Below are 12,847 nucleotides of genomic sequence, written 5' to 3'. Positions count from 1 at the left end.
TATTTTTTCAAGGCAGTACTTCATGTTCTATGTATATGTATATAATCACATATATGTCTGGTGTCTGTGGAGGTCAGACGGCACGAGTTCCTCTGAACTGGAGTTATCATGATGTTGAGCTGCTGTGTGGATGCTAAGAACTGAACTTAGGTCCTCTACAAGAGCAACAGATACTCTTACCTGCCAAGCCTTCTCTCCAGACCACATATTTTGTTTTTATCTGACTTTGGTTTAGCAATGATTAGCAAAAATTACTAACATTATGGTTAATTGGACTTGTAACTTAAAAGATTATTAGTAGCTACTATGAAATTATCAAACAGGTATAATATGGTTGAAATTAATTTAAAGTGGGATAAAGGTAACTCAAGCTTGTTTTTCCCATATAATGACTTTTATATTTGTTCTTTCCATAGGATGACAAGTCAAAAAAGCAGTTTGTTTGTATTAATACCCTAGAAGACACACAGGCTGTTAGAGCTGTGGCATTTCATCCAAGTGGTAGTTTGTATGCTGTTGGTTCAAATTCAAAAACTCTGAGAGTGTGTGCCTATCCAGAAAAAATGGATGCAAGGTGAGATCAACTGTCTGTGTTCTGCTGCCTTGTTCTGCAGTTGGCTCTGTTGACTGCCTCTGAGTCGCCATTTACTAATGTTCACTTCTTCCTTTCCTTCCGGTAAACTTTATTAATCAGTGCCTTGGAAAATATCCATCATTAGTAATTTATTCATTTCCCTATAAAATATTTCTGAGTATGCCGTTTTGCATCAGAAAGTCTTTATTATTTCTGAAACGTTTACATCTACAGGGTTCTTATAGTCCATCTAAATGATGCAAGACAAAGACTAGATCATGGCTCACTACAGATTGAGAAAATCCACATTTTTTTTTCTTTTGAGGTAGCATTTCACTTGTAGCATGGATTGGCCTTAAGACCTAGATTCTTCTGCCTTTTTTCCCTTTGCAAGTACATGCCACCATAACCTGAATTACATTTCTTATAGTTTCCGAGGAGTTGTGGTTAAATTATAGTAATTACTGTTAGTGGGCATTTTTAAACCTACAAAAATTAAAATTTTATTTGGTTAACTTAACAATGGTTTTACTATCTTGTTGTAGCAACAGAGGAAACCTCAACAAGGCAAGGAAATGGTAATATTCACTAGTTATAGTTCAGTAGTGATATGGTATTTACATATGATGTATAAGACACTAGACTAGGTTCAGTCCCTAGCAAAGCAAAAAATATATTTTTTGTTTTAGATATAACTTCACAGGAATCTAGATAGGATCTTTGTGATAAGGTACTATTTTTGTCTTTTTGTTGTTTATTATTAAATGTCTGCTATGAGTAAAGTCAAATTAGAGCAAAGACTTTTTTCCAGAGGACCTGGGTTTGAGCCCCAGTGCCCACATGGTGGCTTATAACCTTCTGTAACTCCAGGAGAGCCAGTGTCCTGGGGTACCAGGTACAGATATACATACAGTCAGAACACTCATACACACGAAATACATTTTTTAAAAAAAATGAGTATTATAACGATTATGAGTACTGGATGTGATGGCGCACACCTTTAATCCCAGCATTGAGAAGGCAGAGGCAGGTGGATTCTGTGAGTTTGAGGTCAGCCTGGTCTGTAAAGGGAGTTCAGGACTCTGTTACACAGAGAAACCCTGTCTCCAAAAAAAAAAAAAAAAAAAAAAGAATATAAAAAAGATTATGAGCTATTTGGTAAATTTTCATGGTTAGAGAAATAAAAATGTTTGTATTAGTATTCTAGAAACCACAGGGACTGTTAGAACAGTTGTTTCTTATCCAAATGGTAGCTTATATACTGCTGGTTTAAATTAAAAAAAAAGTCTGAGAGTATGCCTATATAGAAAAAAATTCATTTTCATACTAAAGGAAAGATACCCAAGCAAATAAGCTTTAAAGGCTTTAAAAGTATTAACAAGTACTATGCAGCATATTATGTTGGCTTTTTAAGCAAATTTTTAAATGTACTGCTTAGTTTTGGAATTTCATACATGTATATAATGTATTTTGATCATATTCACTCCTCTCCCCTTTAATTCCTTGTAAGCCTCCCCCAAATATACATCCCACCCCCCAACTTTATACACTTTTTTTTTTAAGATTTATTTATTTATTATATGTAAGTACACTGTAGATGTCTCAGACACTCCAGAAGAGGGCGCCAGATCTTGTTACAGATGGTTGTGAGCCACCATGTGGTTGCTGGGATTTGAACTCTGGACCTTCGGAAGAGCAGTCGGGTGCTCTTACCCACTGAGCCATCTCACCAGCCCCCACTTTTTTCAAAAGTTAAATACACACTGAATCTAGTCAGTGTTTCCCGTATACATGAGTGTGGGAGCCATCCACTGGGGCATGGCTAACCTATTAGTATCCACACGCCAAAGAGAACTGACTGTCCCTCTGCTAACAGCAATCAACTGCCAATCGCTCCAGCTGGCTGTGGGCTATCCCAAGCCCACCTCTGGTTCATTGCTGCAGTTTTGAGCAGCTTGACCTTTTGCAGGTCTAGTTTAGGTAACACAGCTGCTATGAGTTCCTGAGTGCAGTGGCCATGTCATGTTCGGACGACCCCATCTCACAGCACTCCTCCCTTTCTGTAATGCTGTGTTGGTTGATGCAGCTGTCTCATTTTATTTGATTAGTCATGCATCTCTGTATTAACTGTTGCCTCTGCCGAAAAAGAAGCTTCTCTTTTGAGACTAATGTTGAGACCAGCACAGATCTATGGGCTTCAACATAAATATTTAAAGGACAGTTTGACAGTGTGACCATTTAGCAAAACACCTCCCAGGGACTGTGTTTTCCCCTTATCTGGGCTTTTGACTAGGTTAGCAGTATAATAAGTTTTAAAGTACACTTTAAGACTTATTATAACCCTAATAGAATAGAATTGATGGAGCCTTTCATAGTATTTTTAATACACACATACACTCACACACACATATATATATATGTGATAATTAAATAAATAATAATGTTGATCTTTGCCCTGTAAAAGCATTTAAAGAGTTAGATAAGAGGCTATAGAGATAGTTCAGTGGTTAAGAACACTTGATGCTCTTGCAGAAGACCAGCATTCATTTCCTGGTACTCATGGCAGGTGGTTCACAACTATCTGTTTACTGCATGCAGTTCCAGGGGGTCTAATATCCTGTTCTTGCTTCCAAGGGCACCTGAATGCACATAGCCATACACACATAATAAAAATTAAAAACTAGGAAAAAGAATAATAGAGACCCTGTTAATTCAGTGTTAATTTTTTGTTGCTCTTTTTATTAATAAGTAGATTTATTTATTTATATTTAAGTATATGAGTGTTCTTACATGTTTTAAGTGCAACACATGATGTAGTACTCACAGAGGCTGGGAGAAGGTGTGGGATCCTAGAACTGGAGTACAGAGAGATTTTAGCAGTCATGTGGGTGCTGGGAACTGAACGCAGGTTCTCCACATGAGCAGCAAATACTTCTCACCATTGAACTGTCTCTCCAGCTCTGTATTACTAAGTAGAAATACTTGAAAAGGAGACAGCAGAGTTTTAGACCAGGGTTTTGTTTTGTTTTGAGGCTGGCTTTGAGTTCGGGGTCCACGCCACATTCTCAGCAAGCACAGTCACATCTCTGTCATCTTTTTCCTGCAGTTCTTCTGCAACTTTTAGAGCTCAGAACTTCATACCTTACCATAATCACCCCAGCTAAATTGTTAAATTCTCCAAAGAGGCCTTGTCTTTTTAATTCTTACCCACCTCTCACCTTCTCTTAAACCCAGGCACACTGTTTATTAGTGTTAATAAGTATTTATTTCACTTTCCTAATTCCCCACCTGCCCCCCGGAAAATTAATGAAAAAATAAGATAAATGGAGTTTTGTTTTGTTTTGTTTTTTAAACCTGTATGTCCTATTTATTATGTGATCTGAAATGGTAGATTCATGTAATAGTTATAATTTTACTGATTTGGTTTAAATGTGATTTATAATATTTTCTTTTATGATTTTGAAAATCTAATCATCTGCTGTCAGGCATGTGGTACCCAATTTGACATCAGCATTCTGGAGGCTGAGACAGGAAGATTATTGAGTCAGAGGCTTGGTAGGACATATCTCAAGGCTTGGTAGGACATATCTCAAGGCTTGGTAGGATATATCTCAAGGCTTGGTAGGATATATCTCAAGGCTTGGTAGGATATATCTCAAGGCTTGGTAGGACATATCTCAAGGCTTGGTAGGATATATCTCAAGGCTTGGTAGGATATATCTCAAGGCTTGGTAGGATATATCTCAAGGCTTGGTAGGATATATCTCAAGGCTTGGTAGGACATATCTCAAGGCTTGGTAGGATATATCTCAAGGCTTGGTAGGACATATCTCAAGGCTTGGTAGGATATATCTCAAGGCTTGGTAGGATATATCTCAAGGCTTGGTAGGACATATCTCAAGGCTTGGTAGGATATATCTCAAGGCTTGGTAGGATATATCTCAAGGCTTGGTAGGACATATCTCAAGGCTTGGTAGGATATATCTCAAGGCTTGGTAGGACATATCTCAAGGCTTGGTAGGATATATCTCAAGGCTTGGTAGGACATATCTCAAGGCTTGGTAGGATATATCTCAAGGCTTGATAGGACATATCTCAAGGCTTGGTAGGACATATCTCAAGGCTTGGTAGGATATATCTCAAGGCTTGGTAGGACATATCTCAAGGCTTGGTAGGATATATCTCAAGGCTTGGTAGGACATATCTCAAGGCTTGGTAGGATATATCTCAAGAAGCCAAGCAATCCAGCCTCTCCCCAAATAAAGCCTTGGTGCTGGATATTCTTTTCCTCCTTCCTTTATTCTAATTTCATGTTAATTAACTTTCAAAAGCAGGAGCCTGAAGTATCTCTATGTGCTTTTTCTTTCCAGTGCACACGACAATCCTAAGCAGCCAGTGGTGCGATTTAAAAGAAACAAACATCATAAAGGATCTATTTATTGTGTGGCTTGGAGTCCGTGTGGACAGTTGTTAGCAACAGGATCAAATGACAAATATGTAAAAGTGCTGCCCTTCAATGCAGAGACTTGTAATGCAACAGGTAGGGCCCGGTGCAGCAGTGCCACACGCGCCAGTGTGCATGTGCGCTTGTCCCTCTGTCTCTCTGTCTTCACTAATGACATCCAAGAACACTGTCTTGAAGAATTATTTTTTGTTCTGATTATTCTGATTCAATGAGGCATTTTTTTTTAAATAAGTCTTACAGGTTAGTTACGTAGTATATGAATTTTAGAAAAGCATAAGGAAAAAATAATTTTTAAGGACTAGGGATGTAGCTGAATGATAGATCACTTGCATAGTGGGCATGCGCAGACAGACAGATATGAAAGAGAGAGACAGAGACTAAGAGAGCCTTTTAAATAACTACCATAATTGAATTAATGGGTATTTTCTACAGTGTATCTTTCCTTTTTTGTTTGAAATAAAAGACAGGGAAGCAATGAATTTTCTGTAGTTCTGTTTTAAAGGCAGTAATAATTAGTTAATAATCAGTATTTTAATGTTTTGAAGTTTTATGTTCAGTAAATGAATTGATTATGTCAGTCCATAAATATAAATCATACTGCACTATTTTTTAAATTATGTTAGCGCATAGCCTAGCGCATAAGATAATGGGTTTCATTATGATGTTTTCCTACAGATGTGTCATTGTGCTTTGCTCTAACACTGCTGTGTTATCCTTGGCCAGAGCTTAGGCAGTTTAGCATCCTCTTCACACAGTAAGTTGAGCAGCATTTTTTTTTTTTTAATTCTTATTGCTGTTTCAGGACCAGATCTGGAATTTAGCATGCATGATGGGACAATTCGAGATTTGGCATTTATGGAAGGCCCAGAAAGTGGTGGAGCTATTTTAATAAGTGCTGGAGCAGGAGATTGTAACATTTATACAACAGACTGTCAAAGAGGACAGGGTCTTCATGCTTTGAGTGGACACACTGGTATGTGATGCTCAGTCTTCCTATTCTCAGTTTGTGCTGTGTGCTGTTTTATCAGTGAGATCTCATTGTAATGGGTCTTTTTGAGACAGATTTTTATTTCAAAAACTTGCATTGTGAGTGTTGGTTATCAGAGAAATGTTAATAGCACTACGATCCATTTAGTCATCACAGGATTCCTTTACTTTAGCTTCACAGCCATTATATGATGTAGGAAGTTTGATCCCTGTTTGTATTTGAAGAAAGTGAGGCACGGGGTGAAGCTGGTAAGCAAGGGACAGCTCAGATAAGTTGCCATTATTTCAAGTGACAGATTTTTGTCTTTACTAGTTACCATATCTTGAAATACAGAAACAACTTAGTCTTCTAATAGAGTCACCAAAGAAGGACTGAGTTTGTTCAGAGTGGTTTTGATGAATTTAAAAGATCCTTAAATCTACTTTCTAGTCTATACAGTCTCTGTGATATGGCATGTTTGGTTAACCGGTGATGAGAAGAACTTACTTTTACACACGTGTGGAAGGGCCTTTCCCACATCAGTAACTGCGTGCTTCTGGTCTTCTGTAGGGCACATTTTAGCACTTTATACCTGGAGTGGGTGGATGATTGCGTCTGGTTCCCAGGATAAAACTGTTAGATTCTGGGATCTTCGTGTACCAAGCTGTGTTCGTGTGGTTGGCACAACATTCCATGGAACTGGTAAGTTTTCCATAGATTTGAATGAAGTTCTACGAGAAAGGAACTTTATAAATGACTTTAGTGTCTGCTTCCCTAGCCCCATCTTCATGTAAAAAAAGAGAAGTAGGGTTGGGAATGTAGCTTACTGATAGATTGCTGGACTACTTTATATGAAGCTCTGAGTTTAATTCGTAGTACTGAATAGACCAGGTCAGCCTGGGATACAAGAGACTGCTTTAAAGAAAAGAAAAGGATGCTGGGGGTGGGTGTTAAAGGGAAGACCGACTTTGTATTTTATTGCTTAGTTTCAATTCTTTTAGAATTCTTTGATACATTACTGTATTTGTAAACTGATATTAGATTAATATTGTTATTGTGTTCCAAATTGGCAGTTTTACTGTCTATTCATTTGTTTATTATATGTGATGTATGTGAGTGTGTGCATGTGGGACAACTGTGGAAATCCATTCTTACCTGTGGACTCTGGGGATTGGCCTGAGTCCAGGCTTGATGCAGTCTCCTTAACTGCTGAGCCATCCCCTGCCCAGGTCTACATATATAACATTTTTAATTAATTACCTTCTTTATTTATGTGAGGGCATGTGTTCACTTGTAGGTCACTGGGTAACTTATGGGAGTCACTCTGTCTTTGCAGTCTGTGTCATGAGAATTGACCCCAGGTCATCAGCCTGACAGCAAGTGTTGTTCATTACCTTTCTGGACCATCTCACTGGGCCTACGACTGCAGATCTTTAAAATTACTTTTTAAAGATTTATTCTTATTTTATGTATGGGTGTTTTGCCTGCCTTTATGTCTGTGCACATGTGCATGCATTGTCTGTGGAGACAATCAATCCCCTGGAGCTGAAGTTACAGAAGGCTGTGGAGCCACCTTGTGGGTGCTGGGGAGCAAACCCTCATTTTCTGTAAGCGCATCAAGTGCCCTTAGCCATTGAGCCACCTCTGCCGCCTCTTCTGACTCTTAACAAAATTCACGCTCTAGGTTTGAAGTTCCGGGCTACCTTTAAAGCTCTGCTGCACGGTTTTTAGTATATTTTACCTCTTCTTTCTAATGCTTTCTGTCCTAAGGCCAGGTCATGGCCTGCAGCCCTTTCTTATAAACCTCACTACTTCCTGAAGAATGTTCATGTGCCAGCTCCTTCTTATGAACCAGCTATGTCTTTTATTTAAAAGTATGCTTATCTAGTGTGGGTTCAGGGGGCCGTTTTGGTAAAATGGAGTATTCTTTAAATACCTATTAAGTCCATTTACTGTCTGTATGGGATAGTTTTTGTTGTTGTTGTCTTTGTTGTTATTTTGGTTTGGTTTGGTTTTTTGAGACAGGGTTTCTCTGTGTAGCCCTGGCTGACCTGGAACTCACTCTGTAGACCAGGCTGGCCTCGAACTCAGAAATCCGCCTGCCTCTGCTTCCCGAGTGCTGGGATTAAAGGCGTGCGCCACCACTACCCAGCAAGGGATAGCTTATCTCTAATGTTCATTGCTGGGTTCTCATTTGGATGATTTGTTTAGAAATGAGTAGGTTTCTACAGCTTCTCTAATAAAAAATCATAGTGAATGATATTTACTTTGTGTGTGTGTGTGTGTGTGTATGTATGTATGTATGTGGGGGGTGCCGGTGTGTATGATCTTCTGGAGGTCACAGGACAAGTTTAGAGAGAGTCAGTTCTCTCCTTCCACCATGTAGGTTTCAGGAATCTACTCAGGTCATCTGGCTTCCTAGCAAGCACTTTCACCTGCTGTGCTCTGCTTGGACCAGCTTTTCCTATTTTGATCATTTATTTACTACAATGGCTCATTCTAATTTTTTTTTCTTATGCAGCTGAGCTCAGGTATTTAAGTGAGTTGTTAAGTGACTGGAGACTAGTCTGCAGAGAGTGTTTTATTTGATTTCTAGTACCCATTTATACTTTTTAAAGACCCAGTCAAGTAGCTATCTTCCGATATTGTTTATCCTTTAGTTTTTCATTCAGCCCTGATTCCCTCATTATTTGCTTTTCCCTCCTTTTATAATAATCTATTTTAATTATTTACACATTTTTGCTTAGATTAATCTTGTATCATTCAGTTCTCTTGCTTAGAAACTTGCAGAGGTGCTTCGCTGATCCTACCCCTTAGAATGGAGTGCAAGGTGCTTAGCAGTCTGGCCCCAGCCTGCCTTTCATGTCTCAGCTCCAATTGTTTTCTTCCTTTTACTACTCGAGCCTTTCAGCTTTTATATGGTTTTCATTTAAATGTTTTCTTATGTAACTCTTCCAGCCCATAGTATTTTCTTTTTTTTTCCCCAAAGTTTCAAGAAAAGATTATCTTAGTTTACATAGATGTGTTTATGGTTGGACATTCATGTACACCATTATTTATGCTGTTTACTGTTTTTCAAGTTTTAATTTATATCCTTTTATTTCTGTGCAATTTCCAGAGACTACTTGAACTACTTGGGTATTGAGTACAACTCTTCAATCATATTTTATTTATTTATTTATTTATTTATTTATTTATTTATTTTTTGAGACAAGGTTTCTCTGTATAGCCCTGGCTGTCCTGGAACTCACTCTGTAGACCAGGCTGGCCTCAAACTCAGAAATCCACCTGCCTCTGCCTCCCAAGTGCTGGGATTAAAGGCATGCGCCACCACTGCCTGGCTTCAATCTTATTATTTTTTTTTTAAAGATTTATTTATTTATTATATGTAAGTACACTATAGCTGTCTTCAGATACTCCAGAAGAGGGTGTCATATCTCATTATGGATGGTTGTGAGCCATCATGTGGTTGCTGGGAATTGAACTCAGGACCTTCAGAAGAGCAGTCAGTGCTCTTAACCTCTGAGCCATCTCTCCAGCCCCCTTCAATCTTATTTTTATGATTGATCTTCTTTAAGAAGAAAAATCACAACTTTATCCTAACAAGAAAAACTAAATGCTAAATAATAACATTTGCTTAGATCCACAAGGTTTGTTAGCATTTTTTTTAAACCACCATCTTTTTTTGTTTTGGGGGTTATGAATATCCCCAGTGAGAATACATGGTAAAGTTAGGGCTATATACTTCAGATTCAGAACTTAATTTCTGTTGTTAATAGATCTTTGGTTGCCTTAGGATATTTCCACGCTGTTTCTTTAAAGTATACCTTGTTTGTGAGTTTCCTTGTCCCCTTGTTCAGTGCTCTAAGCTGAGCATCGGGGTAGTTTTAGGATGTGCCCTAGTAGTGAGCACACTGAGGGAGGAGAGGTTTTCTAGCACTGTTTCACCATGTTATGCTGGTGGGTCTTCAACTCACAGGACATACGTGTTTCATCTCTTCCAGAACTTGTTTTATCCTGGCTTCTGAAAAACATACAGTGGTTATTAGTTAATTTTGATTTTTCCTTATCAGATCACTACAACAGTATCCATAAGCTATACCAGATCATTAGTGTGTGGTTCAGTGAACTTGAGGAGCTACATTGTGGCATAAGGATTAATTTTCTGTGTTGCAACATTCATTTCCCCCCTATAGGCAGTGCAGTGGCATCTGTGGCTGTGGACCCCAGTGGCCGTCTCTTAGCTACAGGACAGGAGGACTCTAGCTGCATGCTGTACGACATAAGAGGAGGCAGAATGGTCCAGAGTTACCACCCTCACTCCAGTGACGTTCGCTCTGTTCGCTTCTCTCCTGGAGCTCACTATCTGCTGACAGGCTCTTACGATATGAAAATAAAGGTGACAGACCTGCAAGGTGATGGAGACTGGCTCCCTTTGTTTTTAATTTTCTATTCTATTTGTAGTCTTTTTTTCTAGTATGATATGATTGACTAACATTTTTTAAGCTTTAATTCTATAGTTATTTATTGCAAAGACTACATGAAGATTTCTTGTAGTAAATTAAGTAGAGTGAAATTTATTTAATAAAATACATTTTATTAATTTGATTTACTACAGTGACTTATTCTGTGTTATAAGTGATGGGTTTTTATATACTACTTTAACATCTTAAAAATAATATTGTATAATTTGTATGGTTAGTCCTTCAATGTCTAGTTTTATCTTTAAACATTCATTAACTAAATGTTTGTTAAATAGTAACTGGGATCAGATGAAGTAACTCCTATCTTAATGGAGCTTATAGTTTAGAGGCCAGTGGAAAATACACTAACAAATGATGTCAGTCTTGGTATTGCCAATGTGACTATAAATTAGCTGCTAGGAATAGTGACTTTAGTTAGGGGATGGCTGTTGTAGACAGGGTGATAAGTGTAGTTCTCTGCAGAGATGCCATTTGCACAAGACCTTAATGAGGAGAACAGAACAAGACCCTCAGTGAAGAGCACAACAGATACAGGGTGCTGAGGCAGGGCAGACTTGGAACAGTCGTGACACTGTAGGAAGTTGATGTGTTGGAACATAGTCAACCCAGGAAAGAGATGTGATACCAAGGGTGTGTTCGTGAACCCCGAAAGACCAGTTAGGAGCGGATCGGATACAGTCACACCAGGGCCTTTAGTCAAGCTAGCTCCGGCTTTCCTCCCTGCAGATTATTGTTTCCTATTGTTTAAATTTGGAGATAATGTGAGTGTGAATCATAGGCATATAAACGCCCAGGATATGAGATAGAATTTCAGAGGAAGTAAGATACAGGGGAGACAGAAGAAATTTGCAAGATGGGGACTCCAGGATCCCACCAAACCTTAAATTGGGAAAGGAAGGGAAATCAGGGAAGGGCCTTGATTTGATTGCGGTGGAGCCGCACTGGAGCAGGAGGTGGGGAGAGTAGCAGTTGTGACAGATACTGCCTGTGTATTTTACCAAATCCGGACACTCTAAGTAGCAGGAAGTCTGTATAATTTGAGTATCCACTTGCTTTTTTCCTTATAAGCCAATATCTCTTCTTTCTCAATCTAGGGGACCTCACCAAGCAGCTTCCTCTCATGGTGGTGGGGGAGCACAAGGACAAGGTGATCCAGTGCAGATGGCACACCCAGGATCTCTCCTTCCTCTCATCCTCTGCAGACAGAACTGTGACCCTCTGGACTTACAGTGGCTAGAGACCACCCTGCACTGGCCTATGCAGTGAAAGCACAGACTCCAGACTACTGAACTGTTAGGACTACAGGCCTGAAGAACGTGTACTGCCCCAGAAAGAATTTAAGTGGAGAAGCCCCCTTATTACCATTTCCTATGAACAGAAGGTGTTGGGTGGTGGTTTTCAGTCTTCCATGTGTGTTCATGCTGCTGTGTAGTTTCCTTGCCAAAGTCTGCAGAAGAGCTCTTATGTTGTTGGTTTGCACCCCAAGTCATGGTCCAGGATGGGTTCATGGTTATTAAGTGCACTCCTTGGGTGTTACCCAGGTCACAGTTTATACTCACACTGACATGGAATTATAATTTAAGTAATTGTTTCACATACTAGATCCAGGTTCTCCCCCAGATAAAACAGAGGTATTCAGAAATGACTTTGCTCTTGTCACAATCCCATACTGTATCACGTGTCTTCTAGCGGTCAGGGTTTGGTAAGTCTCCAATTTTACATGATCATCTTTGCATAGGGCTCACCAGAGTCTCCAGATGAAAGGAGAACTGCTTCTTTCTCTTAACCCAGGGGTGTGGTTGCTAATTTGTCACATCACTTTGTTTCAGGCTAAAAGGTAATAACCATTTTGCTTTGGGAACTTGTTGACTTCAGTTTTTTGAATGCACAAGATCCCCCCCTTCCAAACAGCACTGTAGAAGCAGAGCGGCAGCTGTTACGTGGAACAATAGTCAATGGTAGGTTAACTTACCAGGTAGCATTTTCCTCTTCAAAATTAAGACTTTGCCATGACCCTAGCATGGCTTGAAAAGCTATGTTTGCATGATAATTTAAAATGGAAAACTGAAACTTTGCACTCCAGAAGCTTACTCGGATTTTCTTGCACAGTTTTGTGTAATGAGGAATAATGATTTTATTTGTACAGTACTATATATCCTAACATTTTATGTATCTTTATTTTCATATTGTTCAGTATTTTACTTTAAGTTATTAAATAGGCTACTTTATTTATTTCAGCTGCAGTGGTATTGACCTGTCTGTGCACTATATGTAGCAAGCATTTTAAATCTATAGTACACAAGTGGGAGGTAATAGAAGTGTAACTGTGCTTTTTATTTCAATAAAGACCTCTTGAC

The 12,847-nt window shown here is 38.9% G+C and overlaps 1 protein-coding gene across 3 annotated transcripts in view; it reads left to right on the top strand.

Moving 5' to 3' along the window:
* Wdr47 (WD repeat domain 47) overlaps positions 1–12,847 on the top strand; it is a 53,829-nt gene extending 40,982 nt beyond the window's left edge. For all 3 annotated transcript variants that reach the window (XM_021158958.3, XM_021158957.2, XM_029475342.2), the window contains exons 10-15: positions 417–574; positions 4,945–5,114; positions 5,842–6,012; positions 6,577–6,708; positions 10,203–10,421; positions 11,585–12,847. In XM_021158958.3, coding sequence (XP_021014617.1) covers positions 417–574; positions 4,945–5,114; positions 5,842–6,012; positions 6,577–6,708; positions 10,203–10,421; positions 11,585–11,727 — 993 coding nt within the window. In that variant the 3' untranslated portion in view covers positions 11,728–12,847. The remainder of the gene's footprint in view (positions 1–416; positions 575–4,944; positions 5,115–5,841; positions 6,013–6,576; positions 6,709–10,202; positions 10,422–11,584) is intronic.

Source organism: Mus caroli, unplaced genomic scaffold, assembly GCF_978045245.1.
Source record: "Mus caroli unplaced genomic scaffold, Mus_caroli_1 scaffold_3, whole genome shotgun sequence".
NCBI classification, from domain to species: domain Eukaryota; kingdom Metazoa; phylum Chordata; class Mammalia; order Rodentia; family Muridae; genus Mus; species Mus caroli.
Note: the sequence above shows the minus strand (reverse complement) of the source record. Positions and strands in the feature narration are given on the sequence as shown.